At 40.5% G+C, this 25,142-nt stretch overlaps 2 protein-coding genes across 2 annotated transcripts; both read right to left on the bottom strand.

Annotated features, from left to right (window-relative positions):
* Positions 1 to 315: 315 nt before the first annotated feature.
* Positions 316 to 5,025, bottom strand: LOC129755440 (xanthine dehydrogenase/oxidase-like). Its single transcript, XM_055751935.1, has 8 exons — positions 4,883 to 5,025; positions 4,639 to 4,811; positions 3,719 to 4,580; positions 2,953 to 3,662; positions 2,658 to 2,871; positions 1,439 to 2,583; positions 780 to 1,368; positions 316 to 717 (listed from the first exon to the last, which is right to left on the bottom strand). Exons 1-8 carry the CDS (start codon positions 4,920 to 4,922, stop codon positions 647 to 649), a joined length of 3,804 nt encoding a protein of 1,267 aa, XP_055607910.1. The 5' UTR covers positions 4,923 to 5,025; the 3' UTR covers positions 316 to 646.
* Positions 5,026 to 6,006: 981 nt separating this feature from the next.
* LOC129755256 (xanthine dehydrogenase-like) lies at positions 6,007 to 23,390 on the bottom strand. The gene is made up of 9 exons (XM_055751644.1): positions 23,047 to 23,390; positions 22,807 to 22,979; positions 21,975 to 22,746; positions 21,813 to 21,899; positions 20,999 to 21,708; positions 20,711 to 20,924; positions 13,458 to 14,602; positions 6,206 to 6,794; positions 6,007 to 6,145 (listed from the first exon to the last, which is right to left on the bottom strand). The coding sequence occupies exons 1-9, from the start codon at positions 23,084 to 23,086 to the stop codon at positions 6,075 to 6,077; spliced, it is 3,801 nt and encodes a 1,266-aa protein (XP_055607619.1). The 5' UTR covers positions 23,087 to 23,390; the 3' UTR covers positions 6,007 to 6,074.
* Positions 23,391 to 25,142: the final 1,752 nt, after the last annotated feature.

Genomic DNA, 25,142 nt, shown 5'->3' with positions numbered 1-25,142 from the left:
AAAGACCAAAAACCAAATGAAACCGGGTCGGGGCAATCCTTGCTCTTTTATAACTTCGCATCTAGTACAGTTTGGGTCGACGATCGGGGTTTTTTTTCGCTCGGGTGTTTTGCGCACCAATTTGTATTAGCGCGTTATTAGTATTGGTGTACCAACACATAGCTGACCCAAAATGTTGTTCGGAAAAGATGTCCGTGAAAGAGGCGTTTTTCGTGACGCGAGATCCGTTCGCGAATTTCAATTTGCCCCCCTATAGTGTTGCCGTAAGACGTAATTCTACGTCAAAAAAAAAACTATATATTTCTGATGATAAGGGTTTGAGTTTATTTCTAACTGTTCTGTTGAAACATCCAATCAACAAATTATTAATGTTCAAATACAATAAAAAATGTCTTATAGTCTCATGGCTTTATTGTTGAAACTGAGTTGTTATTGTTTATGTTATTACCTAGTAACTTCATAGAACTAAAACTGGTTTACGATTTTTGTTTTTTTTTGTCGGGTATTTTAAACTTGTTTGCTTATTCATCCCGTGAATTTTTGTTAGGTTTTATTTTACCCAGGAACAGTCTGCGATAGTCGCAACTATTTGAAAAGGATTTTGAAGTATTAAAATACCTGTCCATTTAACCTTAAAATTAGGAGATCAATTGAACTTATAGTCATCTAAACTGTTCCCAGCCATCAAAAATATTTTTTCGGGAGTTGTTCCAGTGCCTGTGAAGAAATAATATCAGAATAGTTGACATGACCTAAATATGAAGTTGTAACAATCTCACCAATTGAAATCCAATCATCAGGTAGCCCAGCATCCTTTCTAGCTGATCTCAGCGCATATCGGAGGGCATAAGTTAAAACAGGACTCATACAGAACGATGGCTCACCCGTGGCTTTAGAACCCAAAACACCGGCCTTATTTGAGCTGTTCTTCAAAAATTTAACCCTAAAATCAACCGGGATATCCTTCGCTCCCGGTACCTTATAGTTCCAGGAACGATTGTTCACCAAGGCACCATTTGACGGGTCGTAAATCAACGCTTCGATCAGATAATAGCCAAGTCCCATGATGAATGAACCTTCAACCTGACCGATATCGATTCCGGGACTCATACTTTTTCCGACATCTTGGAGAATATCAACTCTTGAGACTTGCAAATTTCCTGTCAGGATATCTACTTCAACTTCGGCACAGGCCGTAGCATATATGACATAGCCTTCAAGATCGAACGGAGCATATCCATAGAGAGCCGTTAGATCGACGTTTGCCAAAAAGGCTTGGTTTAAGACGTCTTGCCACGAACCCTGAGGATTTTGTTCACGGTATGGCCGCAAGCGTTCCATCAACATTTCGCAACATCGTTGAACGGCCTGAAATTGATAAGGTTTGTCGAATTATATTATTTAATTGTTAATAGTGACGAAGTTAGAAGATACTTACAAAAGCAACCGTTTCGCTGCCTCGACTATGGACAGTTGCCGTACAGTTGGGAGAAGACACACTAGACATTGGTTTCACAGAAATCATATCGATCGACAATCCCAAAGTCTTCGCAGCCACTTGTATCACTTTTGTGTTGATACCTTGACCCATCTCAATACCAGAATGTGTAATACCAACCGTTCCATCGGTGTGGAAGATCGATACCAGTGCATTCATGCTGCCGGAGTACTGCATCGGATACTCCATGCAAATGATACCTATTCCTCGTTTTTGCCACCGGTTTTGAATGTTGAACTTGTCCACTTGTTTTCTCCGTTCGTCGAAATCCACATCCTTACGAAAGCTGGAAAGCATTTGTCGTAGTTTTGAATCTTTTACCATGTTGCGAAGCCGCACTTCAAAAGGGTCCGTTCCTGTTACATGAGCAATGTGTTCCATAATGTTTTCGATCATTGCAATACCCTCGGATGATCCAGGACAACGGCACCATGTATTTGCTGCCACATCCGTGCGTGCAATGTCCCCGACCAAATTCCAACGGTCTGTTGCGTAGGCGCTCTTAAACATATCAGTTGTAAGATACGCTAACAGCTCGTTGTACACAAAGCCTCCATCGTGTGTAAACTTGTGGTTCAATTTATTGATCTTTCCGGACTTATTCACATCGATTTCATACTCGCTGTAGGAACCAGTTCGCTTTCCGATCGCAGACATATTGGTCTCCATGGGAAGAACCATTCGAACAGGTCTCCTGGTCAGGTGGGATGCGATGGCACAAGCACAAGCCACCATAGACGACCGAGAAGATTTTGCTCCATAAGCCCCACCAAGACGTTTTACCATTAGGTGAAGACTATTTTGTGGCACATTCAGGGCTTGGTGTAGAGCTGCATGCACGATGTTCGGATTTTGCGTCGCACTGAAAACTTCCATGCCATCCTCATTTGGGACACAGAAACAAGTCTGCGTCTCCAAAGTGTAGTGGTACTGACCTCGTAGATCGAGATGCCCTTGAACTTTGATGGGTCCCTCGGGAGCTGAGCTGAACTGTGATCCGTATCGATCAAATCCTTGGTTGGTGAGACGATCTGAGATACCATCTTTAACAATATCCTTCGCGTTGGTGTAAACGTACTCCAATGCTTTGAAAGAGAAGAAAACAAAAGTCACAACAAATTTAAGTCACTATGTAGCTTCCTACGTTGGCAAAACTCACATGTACGTTCGTAACAGATTTTGACTAACTTTGTAGCTTGGTTTGCGATTTCAAAGGATTCCGCAACAATGACTCCAACAGGTTGCCCATAGTATGCAACCTCTCCGCTACAAAATATTTCTTCAACGTTCGATGTTCCGAGATCAATGGGCATGAAGTTGTTGATACCGGGTATGTTTTTTGCAGAATAGAACGCTACTACTCCTTCGGTTTTCTGGAACACAGATAAGGTCACGTTAATCATGTTTACTATCGAAATTTGATCAAATTAAGTCCTTTGAGCCCACAAACTTACCAAAGCTTCAGATGCATCGATCATTGTAATTCGACTGCGTATCTGAGTGGCCAGTACAAAAGCAGCATACAACTCGTTGGGTCTCTTTGGCATATCGTTGATGTATTCCGCCTCACCAGAAGTCTGCAGCAATCCCTCTATCTTTGCAATGTTCTGAGTCAGAGGCCATTTCGTAGGGTAAGTATCGTAACCCAGCTTGCCACTAGAAAGTGCTCGATCCAAAGGGTACCCTCCTGATTGATACTTTAGATTTAATGTTACTTCTTCTTTCGGAACAATGTTCAGCAGAAACTTATACAAAAGAGATGCGGCCAAGTTTTTACGGTATACAGGAGAAGCATCTTGAAGCGCGTTGTCCGGATGTAGTTCAGACTGGAGTATTTTTAAGGCTTCGTGTAGTACTTCGTTAGAAAAAGGCGATTTGCCTATGAGAAAACTTTCTGTTTTGGATGCATGGGTGAAAATAGAATTGATTCCGCCGAAGCAAATGGTCGCTGACTCCAAGATGGTAGTTGATCTGGAAAATTCCAGGAGGAATCCAGCATTTACGTATGATTGAGAATTTTGCGCGACTGGCATTGTTTTGTAAGTCTTGAAGTAAGTGTTTTGAGGTTGAAACGTTGGAAGAACGATTTTGATCAGTATCTTCTTGTTCATATCCATTTTGAGGAAATGTTGGGGAGAAACTGTCTCGTAGCCATTTTCCGATGCTGGAAGACACAAAAATCAATTGTAAATTTTTATAATATTGAACCATAAATCTCACCTATTTCCAACTTGGCTCTAACAGTCTCTAGGAGCAGAAAAACATCAGATGGGAATTCCGGATGCTGGTACTTGATCATTAAATTTCCTGCAAGAGTTCCTATGTTTCTGACTGGTTGATTTGCTACAAGTCTCAAATGTTCAGTGAAATTTTTCACGTATTGAAAATTTATACTTTCTCTCGAGACATTTTCCAAAAAAGTCATACAGTCATGTATTGTCACGTTGCCTCCAACGACCAGCTCCGGTCCAATCGATCGTCGATGGAGTTCATCGACCGAATTGACATCGATGAAAACTTCCAAATGTTCATTCCGTCTGTAGACTCCATGAGCGGAATTTCCAGCCAAAAGCATGTAAGGGCGTGATCCAATCGCTTTGAATATTTCAAATATTTGATTTATTGTCGAAACCTTGTACCAAACTTTGTTGCTCTTGCACGGTATGTGAAGAATCTGTTTTGGATCCATGTTTACTTTGGATGCATTGGAGCATACGGTGTTACAAGCCTTTCCCAGGCAATTATCGACGCTGAGCTCCTCAATGTCCGTACACAAACGTTTCACATTTTCACCGACGTCTGTGGCGAACGATTTAAATGCGTCCAATATCGGACGATAACCGGTGCATCGGCAAATGTTTCCGTCGAGAGCATTTTCCACCTCTTGCATGGTAACTGAACCTTTGTTGGTCTCTAGCATACTATACATGGACATTACCATACCTGTGGAACAGAACCCACATTGAGATCCATTGAAAGCTGCCAGACGTTTTTGGACAGGGTGATATCCCGACTTTTTACAACCGATTCCTTCTACTGTCAGAATATCTCGACCATGGCAAGCATACACCGGAAGCAGACACTGGTAATGGAAAAAAATTGGGTTCATTAAAACTCTCCACGTTTGAAAATTTTCCTACCGAGTTCACTGATTTTGTGATGATTTCATTTGTCACCGGATTCACTTCTGTGAGATTTACGACACAAGCTCCACAACCACCCTCGAGGCACATAAATTTGGTTCCTTTGAGCTGAGCATGATCGCGAATGAATGTGATCAGATTCGTCTCGATTGGCACAGTTTGAGGATTAACTGAAATTTTTTAAATGAATGAATATTGTTTGTGATTCTTGAAAACTTCAATTATAGTTTATTTCTCTTACTTTTGTAGATCACACCGTTGATACTGAACTCAATATCCATACTGGAGATTGAGAGGTAGGACAGCACTGAGCAAAGGCTCTCCGATCACTGAAAACATGCGCTGTGCTAATCGCTTGGATAGTAAATTGATAACGAACGCCGATTAAAGGGGGTCTTTGCTTCGCGGGGGAAAATCATTCAACCTGCAACATGTTTTTCACTGGATGTTTGATTCAAAGTTAATTTGATTAGTTTCATCGTTTGGGTGTTCCGTTGCAGGAAATGCTTATAATTTGCAGGAAAAATTATTTATAGTATTGGAAACTCTAGTATCGGCGACGGTCCAAAGTTCTGGTAACTTCACTGACGTCGATAACTTTCTTGATACTTGGATGCATAAAACCACACTTTTAATAATGAGAAACGGTTGTACTCCATTTTCCCGACAACGGGCTTTCCCCGAAAACGGGAACTCTGGGAAATGGTCCATTCTGGAGAAAAAATCTTGGCAATGGTCTATTCTAGGGAAAAAAATTCAGGCATAAGGTCCATTCCGGGAAAAAAAATCTGGAAAATAGTTCATTCTGGAAAAAAAATGGGGAATGGTTCATTCTGGGGTTGATTGATTTCGAGTATTTGACACCCTAAGAAAAATCATTCAGGGTACATGTTTTCGGGCTTTTGGGTCACAACCCTAGAAAATCACTTTATTTGGAACTAACTGAAACCACAAACTAGAATCTTAAATTATAATCACTGAAGATTGGAATGAAGATACTAACTGAAAGCCTAAATAATACTTACTCACTAACGCTGAGCAACGCTCTATTTATAATAGCGCCAGCACTAAATTTCACCTCGGAAGCCCGGACTTCCGACTTCCGAAAGACTTCCGACAAAAAAAAAGAGAAGTATTAAATTGTCGGAAGTCTGTGTTTTGTTGCCAGTTTCTTAAAGCGAAGTTTCTTAAAGTTTTATTTAAATTCACAATATGTACCGAAACAAATCAAAATCTTCACGCCACTTTATCTTTCAAGCCCAAATAATATTACATTTTTTTAAGTAATGGATTTTTTTCTGATGATCATAAGTCGACAAAAATCTTGCTTTATTTTGTGCTAATAATTTCAAACGTTTGTCACATAGTTTATTTATTTTATTACTATTTAATTCATTAAGATAAATTATTTCGGTTAAAATCGTGTTACAAGTTTAGTTATAGTCATAGTTTTCAAAAGAATTTCCAGCCATCAGGAAGATTTTTTCTGGAGTTGTCGCTGAACCTGAAATCAATGCGTTTTACTTTAACTGGCCTTTCTCTTTCACTCTGGTGCATCACTTACCAATTGGAATCCAATCATCAGGCAATCCAGCGTCTTTTCTGGCTGACCTCAGAGCGTATCGTAGAGCATAAGTTAAAACTGGACTCATATTGAGCGCAAGCTCACCGGAAGCCTTGGAGCTCAACACACCAGCTGGGTTGGAGCTTTTCTGAAGGAATTTAATCCTAAAATCGATCGGAATATCCTTCACCCCGGGCACTTTATAGTTCCAGGATCGATTGTTCACCAGCTTTCCGTTGGATGGGTCGTATACCAAGGCTTCAGTTAAGTAGTATCCCAGACCCATAACGAAAGCGCCCTCCAATTGTCCTATATCGATTCCCGGACTCATGCTTTCTCCCACATCCTCGAGTATGTCCACCCGGGATACTTGCACATTCCCGGTTAGTATGTCAACCTCCACTTCCGCACAGGTGAGACCCCAAAGCGGGTAACCCCTCAGATCAAACGGAGCTGTGTTGTAGACGGCAGTAAAATCCACATTGGCTAGAAAAGCTTGGTTCACAATTTCTTGCCACGTTGCCTGGGGTTGATTTTTCCGGAAAGGTCGTAGTCGTTCCACCAGCATTTCACAGCACTTTTGAACAGCCTGAGGAAATTTGAATGAAAGGAAATGTTTATATTAGAAGCGTGTTCAGATCAAAAAGTGGTCAACTTTAATTCATGGTATTTTTTTCAATATCGTCTACAACTGTGCTTGAAGCTATAAAACGATCCGGACTATCGACTTATAAGAAGGAAGTGAGTCAAAATTGCAATAAGCGAAACCTACGCCAAGGCAGACTTCAGACAGTTTTATGGACCAGAGTATTATACAGCAATTGGAAGGGAAAAGGTGGCAGTCGAAATTTTCGAAGAAATTTCTCGTTTGGCAAGCTATCTGAACCTGTGGTTTGAAAACCAGGAAATATACGTAAAAAGCATGACTTCAATATCGTTTGCTGCCTTTTTTGAAGAAAAATGACTTGTCTGTGTTGTTTTGGCCGGATTCAGCATCCTGCCATTATGGAAAAAATGCCATGGAGTTGTATGTCGATAACAACATTCAGGTTGTGCCCAAGGACGCGAAGAACGCCTTCAGCAGCGTCAGTTGGACAGTGATTGCGTCATCGTTAATCCAAATGAAGGTCCCGGCATATCTGTATAGGCTTGTGGAAAGTCATTTCCACAATCGCCAACTACAGTATATGACCGGTGAGGGCATAAGGACACAAGAGGTTTTTGCGGTAGTGCCGCAGGTATCAAATGAGCCTCCCATCGGGAGCTGAACTCATAGGAATTGCGGATGATGTAGATCTCTTGGCGAGAGGCTACTCGACCACGAAGATACAGCTATTTAGCTGCTACAGTAGCTATCCAGGCAGTGGAAAGCTGGATGCACTCCAAGTGCATGCGTCTAGCCCACCAGAAAACCGAATTGGTGCTGATCATCAACCTGATCTAACCTTAAACAGATACCATTGCAGTTGGACCATGTGATATCATGTACGGATGCACAATTAAGTACCTAGGGGTGATGATCGACGACAGACTCAGACTTCAAGAGTCATGTCGACAAGGTATGTAAGAAAGTGACAATGGCACGACCTCAATCAAACGGATGATGTCAAACTACTCGGCAATCTGCAGTAGTAAGAGAGGGATACTGTCAAGCGTAACCACGTCAATTTTGCGGTACGGAGCGGTGGCCTGGAGGCAGGCCCTGGGAATACAATGTAACTGCTGAGAATTAGCAGCGTTCAGTGGCTGATGAACCTGCGGGTTATCAGTGAATACAGGCGTAGTGGCGTACATCATGCCTGTTGTGGAGCCCACTGTGACTGATCAGTAGTTGATGAGAAGTGAGATCCTGTGACATCTTAGAACAGTGACATACAATTGATAACATGCATATAAACAACATTAGATTCGAGTTCGTTAGAAACGTGTTTAGAGCAAAGTAGTGCCGAAATTAAATCTTACCATTTCTACGTTAAAAAGTTATATTACGAGCGAGTGCTCTGTAGTAAGTTTCACTTTATTCTGTTTGGCTTAATTGAATTCATTTATAGTTATTATTTAAGGTAGCGATATAAGCATTGAACTTCGGACATCCATATTATAAAAAACAGTTATTCACACAGTTCTAACGGTAACCTCAATCATCATATAAAATTTATTAATATGTTACTAATTTCGAATATTGTACTACAGAAGATACTAAAATCGACTGAGTAGCCAAAACTACAGTTTAAAGTTTCTGTCTGCCTACAATCGTGAGTTGGAAAAGGGTCGTAGTTTAGAAACACTGGAACACCAATAATGTACGGTAAACTGCAGGTTTAAAATTAGAATTAAACTAACTTTCTTTATATGTTTTAGTTTGAAGCATCAGCTATTAAAATTTGTGTTTCATTCACCCCATCGACCTCCCCAACAATGCCCATCTCGATTTTGCTAGAGGAGGACGTCTATTGCTACGACAATAAAGACACGCCCAATGGTCGAGATCTCGTCAGTGTGGACTCGATGTCCAAATGGCAGGAGCTGTGGGACAGCTCAGCGAGGGGAAGGTGGACCCATCGTCTGATCCCGCACATCGGGAGCTGGATCGGTAGAAGACACGGTGAAGTGGACTTCCATATGACGCATTTCCTGATTGGTCATGGATGCTTCATGAAGTGTCACTACCGGTTTGGACATGTGGCTTTGCAATACTGCCCAGTTTGTGGTGACGAAGAGGAATCACCCGAACATGTGGTGTTTGCTTGTCCGGTGGTACGTACCAAAATACTTGCCATCTGTGGGACCGACACGACAGCAGGCAACGTGGTGTAGGATGAAGATGTGTAGGGACTCCAAAACTTGGCATGCAGGCATGACTGCCCTGCAGAGGAGCTGGAGTCAACGGAAATCCACGAACGGTGTAGGATGACTCCATTGCCGGCATCTGAGCATCTGAGTAGTGTGCGTCCCGTCCTTAGTCGAAACTATAAAGATAAGCCATCGTCTTCTGCGTAGTGGAGTTCTTGGGTGTGCCGCGAACGTGTGTAGGACACCACACCGCTAGGAAGTATCCGAGTAGAGCCTTTTCTTAAGGGAGAAACTGCGTGGATAAGATAATACCTTCCTCGCAGCGGACCTCGTAGGAAGCCCACTCCACTGTCGGGGGATATCAACGGGTGGAGAGGTTCACGATGCCGGTGTAGGATGTCGTCACCGTCGGGAAACATCCGAGTCGTAGCGTTCAAAGTTCTGAATGTGTGCTGCGACAGGCGCGAGTCCAGGACAAGCTGCTCTCGATCTGGCACACGGCTGTCAGTGTAGACTGACTCCATTGACGGTGAGCTGTCGAGTAGTGTGCGTCCGACACCACGGTTCGAAGCTGCAACGATAAGGTAACATCTTTTGAGTAGCGGATGCCGTGGGCACGCTGCGTTCGTGCGTAGTTTGCTCCAACTTCGGGGAGTATCCGAGCGATTCCAAACGACCGAAGCTGTGGGGACAAGACCTTACCTTCTTCGCAGTGGAAATCGTTTGGGAAGGGTTATTCCACGAACGGGAAATACCCACGGGCTGGCTCTCGAAGACGGGTGAGCCATTTGAGTTATCCTAGGGAATCATCCGAGAAATTGCGTTAAGTACCGCGAGTGTGCTGTGACAGGTGGGGATTTTTTCTATTATCTGACAATTTGCGCCGGGGGTCTTCAGATTTTCCCCAAAATTGAAAATTTGGTTCATTTTTGCGACTTAAAAACACATGTATTTTTTCGGATTTCTAACATTTTTATTTTTTGAGTTAGCTTCGGTTAGATTTTTTTGTATATAAAAATAACCATTTTACAAAGCTACATAACTCTGTTATTTTTCAACTGAAATTATGAAATAGCACATCAAAATGCATTGAAATTTTACCAGCTTTCCAAATAAAATAGTTGAAAAAATAAATAAATAAAGACCTTCAACATGAAAAGTTGAAAATAAACTTTAAATGGCGTCTAAAAGTACCGTCTGCACCACCGAATATTTTGCAAAAAATACCATTGAATAGCTCAATTTATGATGCAACTTTCATCTGAAGACATCAAAGTGGGCCATCAACTCATTGAAGAGTTATGAAAGAAATAATGACAACAAATCTCTATTTTTGCTACGAAAACAAACAATGGTCGAACAACTGCACTCACATATGCATGTAGCGCGCACTTCTAAAACCACGGAAACAAAAGAACTTACCAAAGCAGGTAAAAAACACTACTTTTCCGTGCTTTGTAAAGTGTTTGCAGCATAGCTGACTTTAAATTTTTACCAAAATTCTTAGTATCGTATTGTTAATGTGATATAACAAATAATGGAAATGTTGCTTTGACAACCTGGCATATGATATATAACTTATTAACTTTTCGATCAAAGATCATTGAGAAGCATAATCAATGCCAATGGTAGAAGGTTCAGTCCGTGTGTTTGGGATCACAAAAATGTGATTAAAAAAAAGAAGTATAGACGTGCTTTACATAGTTTTTATATCGGGAGCTAAGCACTGGACACCAAAATCCTTTCCCATTGATCAAAAACAAAGAGTGTAGCACAAATGAAGAAATAATCGAAGAGCTCAGTATGGCCAGCCCAGGCTGTAAAAAGCATCATTCCTATTGTAGGTAATATGACATTGAAAATATGATACCTTTACCGTATTCGTTTTCTCCATTCTCCCAGTTTTGAGGTTTACCATACTAGAACGAACATAATTCGTCGTCGCTATCTCGATCGCTCACAAACGAATCTTTAGTGTTCAACCGTTCATTTTAAATCAAATCTGGAGAATTACGGATGCAAAACTGAGCGCATAAACATCTAAAAATGACAGCAAAATTTGCAAAACTTGTTGTGACCTGGTGCAAAACTGGGTATAAACGAAAACGTTTTTGGATTTTTGGATATAACATGAAGTCAGTTTAGCTGCAACACTCTACCGCCCCTACTTTCATAACAGTCCCATATACAAAAACAAGCAAACGAGAAAAACAGCTTTTCTTGTTTTGGAATACATGTGATCACCACTTTCGGCATAAACGAAAATCGTTTCTAGGTTGTCATAATAAATCGTAAGACCTGAAATTTTTGATATTCGGTTATTGGTAAGGTCGAGAGCATCATTTTTATTCATTATGGGACTGTTAATCGACCATATTTGAAACCTTTTTCAAATCTACTCGCATAACAGTCCCATACAGAATATTTTTTCTCACCAACCTACTTTCTAAGACTTAAATTTGATCATTTTTGAACTTCTAAATGCAATTTGCAGAAAAAGAAATATACTTTTGGAATATCGTAAATTCCACATTATAAGTTGAATCTTTTAACGATTTTTGATTGCATCCGATAGTTTTTCGCTCAGGAAGTCATTCCTAAGGAAGTCAGACATGCGTTCGAAAACTCGTGAGCATCATTCGACATCAAGTGAGTTAAATTTTTTTAAATGATTCAAAGCAATAAATCAAAGACTATTTCGCCGAAAGAAGCATTGAAAAGTAACCAAATGCGTGGCATTTCACATATGCAACTGTTATTCGGGTATATTTCATATAGGACAGCCACAAATTGATATTTTTTTTCGAAATTTGTAGAACAAAACCTGTTTTGTAGTGTTTTATTTTGAATCCCTATGTTGACCTAAAATGACGAAAACTCATATGAACTGTTATGCGAGTTAGGGCAGTCTACAAAGCACAAAAAATAGTGTTTTTTACCTGCTTGGATAAGTTCTTTTGTTTCCATGTTGTTAGATGTGCGCGCTATCTCCATATGTGAGTGCACTTGTTCGACCATTGTTTGTTTCCTGTGCAAAAAAAGAGATTTGTTGTCATTATTTCTTTCATAACTCTTCAAGCAGTTGAAGGCCCACTTTGGTGTCTTCAGATGAAAGTTGCATCATAAATTGAGCTATTCAATGGTATTTTTTGCAAAATATTCGGTGGTTCAGACGGTACTTTTAGACACCATTTAAAGTTTATTTTCAGCTCTTCATATTGAAGGTCTTCATTTATTTTTTTTTCAACTATTTTATTTGGAAAGCTGGTAAAATTTCAATGCATTTTGATGTGCTATTTTATAATTTCCGTTGAAAAATAACAGAGTTATGTAGCTTTGAAAAATGGTTATTTTTTATTGACAAAAAAATCTAGCCGAAGCTTACTCAAAAAATAAAAATGTTAGAAATCTGAAAAAATAGATGTGTTTTTAAGTAGCAAAAATGAACCAAATTTTCAATTTTAGGGAAAATCTGAAGACCCCCGGCGCAAATTTGTCAGGTAATGAAAAAAATCCCCAGGTGCAAGACTAGGATAAGCTGCTCTCGATCGGCACACGACGGACATAAAGGTGGCAAACCTCGAACCTTGGAGATGAAAGGTCGGGCTTCAAATCGTTAAAGGAGAGGTCAGGCCTCGAGTCTTTTTTGTGGTTTTGAGGTTTTTGTGGTCAACCCCGAGTCTTAACGATAAGAGGTGGGGTCTCGAGTCGTGAAGAGGAGAGGTTTATGTTAGAATCTCAAGTCATTTCGAGGAGATGTCGGTTCTCAAGTCGTTAGAGGAGAGTTCAGACGTCGAGTCGTAAGAGTGAGAGGTTTTGCTGAAAGTGGTGTCGTCAATAAGAATTGTCTTGGAGCGCCCTGGCGCACCTCCCACTATTGAAGCATAATAGTGTATTAAAAAGTTCGAGATGGAAACTAGGTATGCGGCCCCAGGTAAAGTTTAGGGAGATGGAAGTATACACGAAGTATATTATGAGTCTTCTCATCGTACCCATGGACCCAGAGTAGCAAACTGGGGGGACGCGGTGGCTCGTTGTGCCTGGGTATACAACCCGTAAACCGGGATTTACCACCTGTTGTTACCGACTAAAAAAAATTGTGTCCAAGGATAAGAACCCTCCCAACACACCAGAACTTCAGTACCTTGAGAAGATTAAAAAAAACTGTCAGCAGCAAGAAGCAGTTCAAAGCGAGCTGGCCGCAGAAAGTGGATAAGGTGACTGTACAAATTCTGATGGCAGGCGTCAAATGAAAAGCTCGCTAATGTGGACTAGGTCGACCGGAATCTTAACTGAGTATTTTTTCCGTTTTTTAAACGTATTGTACTTCAAAAAGAGAGATACTTTGAAATTTTTAATGAACACATAAGCTATTTACACACAATTTAGTCTGATCACTTTTAGATTCCAACACCCTTTAGAATGAAGAAAACAAGAAATAATCGCAAAAAATACTTACGAAAGCCACAATTTCACTGCTTCGGCTGTGGACCGTTGCCTGACAATTTGGGGACGTCAAACTCGAGGTCGGTTTAACCGATATCATATCGGTTGGCAGTCCCAAAATATGGGCCGCAACTTGAACGGCTTTGGTGTTGATACCCTGACCCATTTCTACACCCGAATGCGTAATCGCTACAGTTCCATCGGTGTGATAAATCGATACCAGGGCGTTCATCATCCCCGAATACTCCATACTGTACTGCATGATGATACATGCAATGCCACGCTTTCGCCAACGATTTTTGCTGTTGAACATATCGATTTCTCTTTTTCTTTCGTCGAAGTTTACCTCTTGACGAAACTGGGGTATCAATCGGTGCATTTTGTTATTTTTTGACGTGTTACGAAGTCGAACTTCCAGAGGGTCTTTTCCGACCGCGTGAGCGATGTGCTCCATGATGTTTTCGACCATTGCGATGGCCTCCGAAGCACCAGGCGAACGGCAGAACGTATTCGGTGCAATATCTGTTTGGGTGACATTACCCACCAAATTCCAACTGTCAGTTTTGTAACAGCTTTTGAAAATGTCACTCGTAATGAATCCTGGCACTTCGTTGACAACTGCGCCTGCGTTGTGGGTATACGTATTGCTCAGCTTGATAATTCTTCCCTCCTTATCAACGTCAATTTCGTACTCGCTAAAGCATCCGAGGCGTTTTCCAGTAGATGACATATTGGTTTCCATTGGCAAAACCATACGAACTGGACGCCTAGTGAGTAAAGCCGCCATAACACAAGCACATGCAGTTGGAATCGATCTTGAAACTTTAGATCCGTAAGCACCTCCGAGACGTGGAACGACAAGGTTTATACTGTTTTGAGGCATATTAAGAGCTTGTGAAAGTGCTGCCAGTCCTAGATCTACATGTTGCATAGCACTGAAGATGTCCAAACCATCCTCGACGGGGATAGCAAAACAGGTCTGTGTCTCCAGCGAATAATGGTATTGGCCTAGTAGGTCCAGATGGCCCTTGATTTTGATGGGCCCTTCGGCAGCTGCATCGTAATTTGTACCATGTCGATCGTAGCCCGTGTTCATGACACGATTGACGGCATCTGCCTCGATCACCTTTTGTGCAGTAGTATATATGGGCTCTGAAGCTAAAAAAAATATGATATAGATTTTTTTTAAAGAGGTCGTATTCATATCCATGTTATCAGAAAATATGTTTGCCTTTTTGAAGATTCGAAATTATAAGCAAACCAAAGCCAGCAGTAAACTTCAATATACATAGATTTGATTACAACACCAAATTTTGACATCCAATTATATGAGGCTTAGTTCAGCTAGGAACACATTAGTACAGTACAGCCGTAATTTTGTAAACATACACCTTTTTAAGGCCTTTGGGTTCGATCAGGAGTTTCAATAGGAAACATAGGTGTTTTAAGATATTAGGAACTTTAGTCTCAAGTGGCTCAATCGTCTACCAAGGTGATTTTCCATGCCGCACTACCTTTTCTCAAAACATTCAACGTGGAGATTTGTGGAACGATGGTGTACAGCCGCTCTCTATTAAACATATCTCCACATGTGCTGCACTTCCCTTCCTTCTATCGATTACATGGACTTGGCCGGCGTCGTTATTGGTTCATTTTGAAGATTGAGATTCTCAAAATTTGACGATAAGATTGTGTTCCCAAGCAACCAAAAGTCTCATATCTAGTTAAGCTCGTGCCTCCAAAGTTTGAATTTCGCTGAACAAAGGTTCCAAAGGGAATTGGTACCGAATTTTCTCAAATGTGAGCATGAAAGTTACAAAAGGTTCCTCAAATAGCCTTCTATGGACTCAAAGTTCCTCAAATAGCTTTTTTTGGGACATGCCAATCGCATCCACACAGTATAAAAGTAACAAATTAGGTCTCAAATAGCCTTATGTGGACTTCAAGTTCCAAGAAGTTCCTCAAATAGCCCTTTTTGTTATATGTTAATCGCACCCACACAGTAGAAAAGTTACAAATTAGGTGCTATTTGAAACCTTCTGTGAGCTTCAAGTTCCAAGAAGTTCCTCAAATAGCCTTCTGTGAACTTCAAGTTCCAAGAAGTTCCTTAACTAGCCTTTTTTGTGACATGTCAATCGCATCATTCCGAATAAAAGTTACAAACTGGGTCTCAAATAACCTTCTATGGACTCGAAGTTCCAAAAAGTTCCAAAAAGTTCCACAAATAGCCTTTTTTCAGACATGTCCGCCAATTCTTGAATATGAGATGTGAACGAACATCACAAAAGGGCATATAATAAAAAAAAATCATTTTTTGGAGCTTGGAAATTGTTGAAATGTATAATTTATATTGAAACTTCAACTCAGAACAACTTAAAGCTAACTCGCATATGATTGTTTTTAAAAAGAGTAAATATTTTGACTTTATCAAATTTCGTCCAACTGTATTTACGTACCACGGATTTATCACACATTGAAAGTCAGTTGAAGCAATTCATTGATAAAATATCAAGATAAAATCAAGCTTTTGTATAATTTTATGCTTAACAGTTATAAAAATGGAATTCCATTTTTTTTAACCAATATTATTTTAACGGATGATTGATTTATACGCCGTTTCGTAATGATTCTTAGTAATAATCAACATGCGTCTTTGCTGCTGGCCGCTGGCTGCCCTTGGGGGTATTCTAGGAAGATTATAACCACTTCGAATGTTAGCTGCCGGTAAGGCAACATCTAGGCGTGGCGTCGTGGCAGTGTGTTTGGCTATCATCTCGAAGGGTCGGGTTCAAATTTGGTACCAGGACTAATTTTTCCATTAGGTTGTTTGATTGCTTGAGTAAGCGAATCAAATAAATGTGTAGCCGAACTGGCGTGCGTGCTGGCATGTATCGAACAAAGTTAAAAATAAAGCAATTAAGTAAGATCAATTGAGGGAGGTGATGGGAGGAATAAAGATGGATGCCGAGAAACCAGCAGCCCCACATGGGCTGGTGGTGACCAAAGTAAGAGAGGAGAGGAGAATTATTTTTTTGATTTTACTGATTAAACGTTTACTTGTGGGCTGAATAGAAGGCCGTTCAAATCTGTAATGGAACTGCAAAGTTTCAATAAGAACTTAAATTTTGGGCTGAATAAAACGAACTTCAGCACATGACCTATGCTGATAAGCTGTGTCCGATCTTTTTAACGAGACTTTTGGTTGCTTGGGTTGCTTGCTCCCAGCACCTTTCATTTGGTTCAATGTGCAATCACTTATCACACTGACATGACACTTAGAACAAAAATTCGACTATTTTGTGGCTAAATTTTTTTGTAAAATTTTGCAGGTGGCGAACCTGCAAAATTTGACAAAAAAATGCCCTATAGGAAAAATGTTCTGGTCTAGCCCGATTTAATCGTAGAAATTGCCAGTATTTTTTTTTTGAAAGTTGGGTAGCATTTCTTCAAATCGATCGATGCGCACTCTGGAATCGACATTGCGTACTGTTGGAAAAAATATCCAACAAACGAAATCGAGTCTGTTCCCCAGGCCAGGGGCGGCGTTCAACAATAACCGAGCGTCTGTTCTCCAGGTCAGGGGCGGCTCAAACAGCGTCTGTCTCGCTGCGAGTGGCTGAATTTACGAAATGCGGCTCCTGCTAAGTCCAAGATGGCAGCCCCATCGCGGGATAGGGACTTTAGTACTGCTTTACTCTGGCATACGAGAAGAACATGCTACTCGTGAACGAGGAGTTGGATTCCTGTTAAGCCCACAGGCCTACGCGGCCCTCATTGGATGGGAACCGATAAACGAAAGAATAATCGTAGCCAGAATTCGAATACAGATTAGAAACCTTACAATGGTCCAGCGTTATGCGCCAACTCACGTTGCCAATTTGCAGGAGAAAGAGCAGTTTTACAGTCAACTGAACAGCGTGGTAGAGAAAATTCCGAAGGGTGACATTCAAATTCATTTGAACGTATCATGGGGCGCCATGGCCTAGGACAGATGAGCGAAAACGGAGAGCTGTTTGTAGAATTTTGTGGCAACAACAACATGGTGATCGGTGGATCGCTCTTCCCCCATCGACCAGCACATAAGGTCACTTGGGTATCTCGAGATGGCCGAAAAGAAAATCAAATTGACCACATTTACATCATCCGAAAATGAAGAAGGAGCCTTCTTGATGTCCGCAACAAACGAAGCGCAGACATTGCATTTGACCTTCACTTCGTCTTTGGCGAGATACGACTGAGAGTTGCGCGTGTCCAACGGCGAGAGGATAAAGTCGGATGTCGATACGACGTCCCGGTTGGAGAATCCAGAGGTGAAAAGGGCATACGTTGAACAGCTAGAATCCCGAGCCTCGGAGCTGCCTACAGACGGAACAGTAGAATAACAGTGGAGTAGAATCAAGAATGCCTTTATCACGATGAGCCATGATACTCTCGGTAAAGTTTGTAGAAGAAGAAGTGAATGGATGTCGGATGAAACTTGGAGGATGGTCGATGATCGGAGAAAGGCGAAAGTCGGAATTGAGCAGGCATGTATCGGCATGCAACATTCCCGGCCGACTGGATGCAGGGTATCCTCGTAAAGGTCCCGAAGAAAGGAGGAGGAGTGTGGTAACTGGCGAGGCATAACGTTGATCTGTACAACCCTCAAAGTACTCTGCAAAGGGATCCTGAACAAGATCCAGGAGAAAATCGACGCTACACTCCGACGGCAACAAGCTGGATTCCGATCCGGACGATCATGTGTGGACCACATCACAACTCTACGAATCATACTGGAACAAATCAATGAATTCCAGGACTATCTTCGGCTGGTGTTCGTTGATTTCGAAAAAACATTCGACCGACTTAACCGTGAAAACATCTAGGCGGCTCTGAGGCGACGAGGGGTCCCAAAGAAACTAGTCCATCTCATCGAAGCACAATACGAGGCATTTTCGTGCAAGATCTTGCACGACGGTGTCTTGTCCGAACCAATCCCGGTAACTGCTGGAGTGAGACAAGGATGTATCTTATCACCGGTACTTTTTCTCTTCGTAATGGATGAGAAAGACTGTGCACCGAACCGAGGATTGCCGTGGAATCCTTCAACAATTGAGCAACTGAACGACCTTGACCTGGCTGACGATATTGTTTTGCTCGCCCAAAAACAACCGGATATGCAGAGCAAACTCGACGACCTCACCGAAAGGTCCAAGGCAGCAGGTCTCAAAGTCAATGTCGGAAAGACCAAGTCGATGGAGATCAACACAGGAAATCCCTCCAGTTTCATGGTAGCTGGGCAACAAGTTGAGAAAGTGGAGTGCTTCCAGTATCTTGGTAGCCAGATAACGCCTGATGGTGGTACCAGAAAAGACATCGAAACCCGGATCAGAAAGCCCGATTTGCGATTGCGAGTCTCCGAAACATCTGGCGCTCACGCCAGATCTCTCTACGAACAAAAATCCGAATCTTTAACTCAAACGTCAAATCCGTATTACTGTACGAGTGCGAAACTTGGTGCACATATGCGGTAACGACGCGAAAATTGCAAGTATTTGTAAACCGCTGCCTGCGGAATATCATCCGCGCTTGGTGGCCTGGCAACTGGATCTCGAATGAGGAACTACATCGCCGGTGTCATCAAAGGGCGCTAGAAATCGAGATTCGGGAACGTAAGTGGAGATGGATTGGGCACACGATGCGGAAAGATAAAAACGAGATTTGCAGAGAGGCGCTAGATTGGAATCCAGAAGGACATCGAGGAAGAGACAGACCCAGAAACTCGTGGCGGCGAAGCCTAGCCGCTGAAATCCGAACTGTCGACGAGAATCTTGACTGGGACCAGGTGAAGACGTTGGCTCCGGATCGTCAACAGTGGAGGTCTTTTACCACGGCCCTATGCACCGGAGGATCGGCGCGGGATCATTAAATAAAATAAAAAAAAAAACTAAATCAAGTGTCCAGTCAGTATGGTCAGTGGTGCAATGTTGATTATCTCGAACCAATCACGGAGTGCAACCATAGGGCCGCAGGTGGACCGTAGTTGATAGAAAGCTCAAGCTCAAGGTCAATGCTGCACGGAGCACATGCAGTGGGTCAATTGAATTTATTGTTCATCAATGCCAAAAGACATATTAACCTCTGTTTAACAGCTTATAACTTTTTTGTCTAATTAGATACGAAGTTACGGTCTTTAACAACAAAGTTGTTCAGCGGAAAATTTCCTTTAGAGAATTTATAAATGGGCACAAAAATCATAAGCATGGTCGGTTACACTGAAGAAAAAAAAATGATGTTGATTTTTCAGTACTAAATATTCAAATTTCCATTCAAACCTTAAAGTTCAAATATACTCATGTAAGAGTTACTTAAAATTTTTGCAAAAAACATGGATGAGTTTTGAACCAACACAAAGCTTTTTAGACCCCAGAGCTTGGGAAATTCAAAAATGATATCAAATCGACTCAGTATAATGTCTCAAAATCCCATACAAACTTCAGGCTAGATGAGCGACCCCTTCTCGTGGTCCGATCTGACCCGAATTTGGCATGAGATTTTGTACTAGGCCTAAGACCAATTTGAGCCTGCAGCGCTTAATTTTTTCAAAAGTTGGGTCATTTGGGGCACTCTCATGGACACAAACCTCGTTCTCATTGGTTTTAAAACCCTAAACAAAGCACTGATGTCGAGAATCGCTTATTGGCATTTCAATTTGAATAAAAAGGTGTTTCAATATTTTATTCAATGCAAAGCCAAACGTCTACATCTTTTATTGACGTACAGCTTAAAAAAATATAAACAGTATGTTATTTAAAAAAACATATCAACTCATGTTTTTTTATTGATTCCCTATAATATTCTTCGTTTAAGACCATATTATCAAATAATTCCAACACAACTAAAAATTTCTCAATTTGTGCGCGATCACGACGTACAGAAAAATTCGAATCAGAAAATTCATGCTTTTAGGAACAACTTGGACGTTGTTCGCGGCATGCCTCCAACTTTCACCCACCTTAAAAGGATAAAGTTTCTCTTTTGCGGCTTTAGTATGAATTGGACCAGACGTTTTGATATAGCAAGAATCACAGAAAAAATGTTGTTTCCAGTCCCGTGGAAATTAACAAGTTTTACACGAAACATCGTTTCTTGGATGGTTCTTAGTTCAATTTTTGCTTTCAAACAACATAGTTTAAACTTTTTAAATCTCTTTTAAAAATGTATGAAATTTCAGAAGGTTTTTAAAATACTTGAAATAATAAACTTTTTAAAGAAATGTGTACTTACAAATCCGCTCATAGCACACTTTCACAAGGGCCGTGACTTCGTTCGCAAGTTCGAAACTTTCCGCCACAATGATTCCAACGGGTTGCCCATGGAAGGCAACCTCCCCGCTACAGAAAATTTCCTCAACCTCCGGAGTTCCCATATCGATCGGCATCACATTGTTGATTCCCGGTATATTTTTCGCCGAATAGAATGCCACAACTCCACACCTTGACTGTTTTAAAATGAACAATAAAATAAGTATCTATGATTTAAAAATTTAGTTGTGTAGAACACTATTCAAATTACCAAGGCTTCGGTTGCATCAATGCATTTAATGCGGGAGCGCACTTCCGTAGCCAGTACAAAAGCGGCGTACAACTCATTCGGAAGTTTAGTCTTATCGTTGATGTACTCCGCATCTCCAGACGCTTGTATAAGGCCCTCGATTTTGGATATGTTCTGTGTGAGGGGCCACTTTTTTGGATAGGTATCGTAGCTTTGTCTGCCCGAAGAGAGAGGTCTCTCCAAATCGGTTGCTCCGGAAACATATCTGGGGTCTAAGATCTTACGTTGCTTTCCCAACTCAAGCAGAAACTTGTAGTAGAGTGACAATGCCAGATTTTTTCGGTACTCAGGTGATGCATCCGGTAAAACGTGATCAGGACTCAGTTCGGAAGAAAGGATCGCCATGGATTGTTTCAATGTTTGATTTGTGAAAATTGGCCTATTGATAAGGTAATTTTCCGTTTGTGTTGCGTGTACAAAGCAAGGGTTTATGCCTCCAAAACACAAAGTTACGGATTCCGGAATTTCACCAGTTATCGACAACTTGATCAAAAATGCTGCATTCACATAGGCTCGAGCGTTCTGGGCCACTGGCATTATTTTGTACGACCTGAAGATGCCATGGACCGGATGTATTGGAGGAAATGTGATGTGCTTTATGACCTTTTTGGACATGTTGATGGAAAGAAATTCTTTAGGAGAAACGGTTAAAGACGTTTCTTTTGAGGTTACTGAAAAAAGGGGAAAATTTGTTTAGTAAGAGACTAGTGCGTTTTGTTTTGCGTTTCTGCTTCTAGGTTCTAGTTCATATCTTTGGATTATTTATGATACTTACAAACAGTTAAGCTCGCTCCTATTGTTTCTAGTAGAAGAAATATATCGGACGGAAACTCGGGATGTTCATGCTTGATCATAAGATTACCTGATGGATGAAAGTTTGGATAATCGTTATGGTATAATATGAATTAATCTCGATTTCGAAATTTCCCAAAAGTACCTGCGATGGTCCCAAAATTCCGTACCGATGGGTTTGCCACGAGACGCACATGCTTTATCATGGTTTTCAAATACTGAAACTTTATATTGCCAAGAGTGGCTTCATTCATGATTGTTAGCAGCTCATTAAGTGTAACATTGGCTCCCACAACCAGCTCCGTTCCGATTTGCCTTTGATGCAATTCCTGCACCGTGGACACATCGATGAAAACCTGAAGATCATTCCGTCTTCTATAAACTCCATGAGCAGTGTTCCCAGCAACCAACATATATGGTCGAGATCCAATCAAACTAAAACACTTAAAAATCTGATCTATTGAATACACTTTATACCAATCTTTGCCTTCCCTAGAAATAGTCACAAGTTCATTTGCTTCTACTTGAATTGATTTTGAGCGATTTGAGCAAACTCCGTTGCGAGCTTTCGGCAAACGGTCACTGTACAAATCCTCAATGTCATTACAAAGCAGCTTATCCACTTCCTTGGCATCCGTTGCAAAGGTCTTGAACGCATCCAGTATCGGCCGATAGCCGGTGCATCGACAAATATTTCCATCGAAGTTATTTTCTACATCTCGCATCGTAACCGATTGATTGTTAGACTCCAGCAAGCTATACATGGACATGACCATCCCTGGAGTGCAGAAACCACACTGAGACCCATTGAATCCAACCAAGCGCTTCTGGATGGGATGGAATCCCACGGCTCCATTGCCGATACCTTCCACGGTAAGGATGTCACAACCATGACAGGAGTACACCGGAAGTAAACACTTTTAAAAGGATAAATGAGGATAATTTTTCTTCAAACGAATAAAAACAGCAAATGTTACCGAATTGGCAGATTTAGTAACAATCTCTTTCGTGACCGGATTAAGTTGAGTCACATTGACGACACAAGCACCACATCCTCCTTCTCGACACATGAATTTGGTACCTTTGAGTTGAGCATGATCTCGAATAAACGTGTTCAAGGATGTTTCGACGGGCACTTTCTTGGGATCGACTAGATAGAGTATAAATAATTGAACAAATTACTATCGAAACCGATATTAACAAAAATAACATTTTACTTTGGAAAAGTTTCCCATTGATGCTGAATTCTATACTCATAGTTCTTAAATCGACCCAGAACTTAAGAAACCTCAGAGAAAACGACTATGGAACAGCAGATGCACTTTGCAGACTGACCGAGCTTTAGGTCTTCGAAAAATTATTCAAGCATGATTGTTTTAACCGCCAAAGGGAAATCGTGCCGCTTGTTTAACTAAGTTCAATTTATTCACACGCTGGCATAGTTGAATGTTTTCGTTTTGAAGCCGTGGGTGTCCCGCGCTGTACTTATAAATTAATGACGCAGAAAAAAGGAAAATGAATTTTCATATGCCGAAAATCGAACTAAAAGTTACTATAGGTTGCTATCTTAACCTTGACTAGTAAAATAATGGTTTAAATGAGGATATTCTGACCAAATAAAGATGTAGGACCGTCAAATGGGGTAACATGCAACACTTTTCAACATCAATGCTTCCCATAAACATTTTATCGACAGATAGTCATACCTACCTTATACATCAAAAGTTTTAAGGTTGATGGGACATCAAATCGACATTGTCAGAAAAATTATTGGTTACTCCAGTCATTTTAAATTTAAAAAATACATGCGATTTTCACTCTTCTAAGAAGAACGGGTAAGTTGCAACAAACATTATTTTTAATGAAAAATAAAATGAAAACGTATTCAAACTTATAGTTTTGGATAAATTTGTGATTCTATAACGCATAAAGCTCCAATTGAAGTAATTTTTGTTTTTTTTGTTTGTTGTTTTTTTTCGAATTAAATTTTTAATTTTTTCCGTCAAAAATGTTTTCAATGAAAAAGCATAGGAGTTCTGCATGCATTAAGGGGTAACACATAATTCAAAAAATTCTACTAACAAAAAAACCATAAAAATAAATGTTTGGATAAATGAAACTTTGCTGATAACAAACGCGTGATGCAAAACAATCCACGGTGTATTTTGTAGAAGGACTTTAAGAAAAAATACAGTAACGCTAATTTTTGCATGGGCGGAAAGTAGAGCTTTTTCCGGTTCATTTTCACCAAAAATTAAAATATTTTGTCGGTGACCCCCCCATACAGAATATTTTTTTGAAAATTTTCTATTTAAATTCTTCAAAAACTTAAAATATTTTTAGTGTTTTATAATTTCAGAGGTGATTTTTATCTTAAATTAAACTTTTAATACTTTTAAATTTAATTGGTAACTTAAAAATGTCATCAAAAAGTTTGAAAAATTTTCTACTTTTTTTCAAAACTAGTTACAGAGCTGGTTAAACCTAAAAAGTGCTTAAAAAGTATCTTCTAATCCTATAATTTAAATATTGGCTGACAAACCCTGTCAGCAGTGTGAGAGGGTCAAATTATCTGAAATTATTTTAATTGTCTAGAATTATATGAATCCATATATGAATCGATTTGAATCAAATCAGTTAACACTGAGAAGCGCTATAACTTTTTTGTGATAACGCTTATCGTGATGCGATCCGGAGTAGAAACGTTTGTCTTAATGTAAGGTTTAAAAAAATTAAAAAAATCAATATTAAAAAGTAAACCATCCGATAAAAATTTTTTTGATAAGATATCAGTTTTTATACTTCTCCTGATTTAAATGTCTCAAAATTCCATATGCATTTCAGACTTAATGCCAATCGCTACAGCAGTTATATCTAAAGGGTGATACGGTCAAAGTTTGGTCAATATCATCTTGACGTATTTCTTTCAATTTTGCATTTAAAAAACCTGAACACCCCTCATTTTGAAGGTGTGTGTGTGTAGAATGTTGCTCCTAAATATTTTGATTTTGGAATTCACTCTTCAGTTGTCAAAATGCCGTCCAAGGAAGAAGAGCAGCGTATCAAAATTTTGCTCGCGCATCGCGAAAATCCGAGCTACTCGCACGCAAAGCTGGCAAAATCGCTAAAAGTTGCCAAATCAACCGTTACAAATGTAATTAAAGTGTTTGGGGAACGTTTGGCGACAGCCAGGAAGTCTGGATCGGGGGGAAATCGTCTACAACCGTGCATCGAGCCAAAAAACGAACCGGACTATCGACTTACAACAAGTTGAAATCGGAGCTTAACTAATTTTTCACGATACTAACCCTAG

The sequence above is a fragment of the Uranotaenia lowii genome, chromosome 3, assembly GCF_029784155.1.
Source record: "Uranotaenia lowii strain MFRU-FL chromosome 3, ASM2978415v1, whole genome shotgun sequence".
Lineage (NCBI taxonomy): Eukaryota > Metazoa > Arthropoda > Insecta > Diptera > Culicidae > Uranotaenia > Uranotaenia lowii.
Note: the sequence above shows the minus strand (reverse complement) of the source record. Positions and strands in the feature narration are given on the sequence as shown.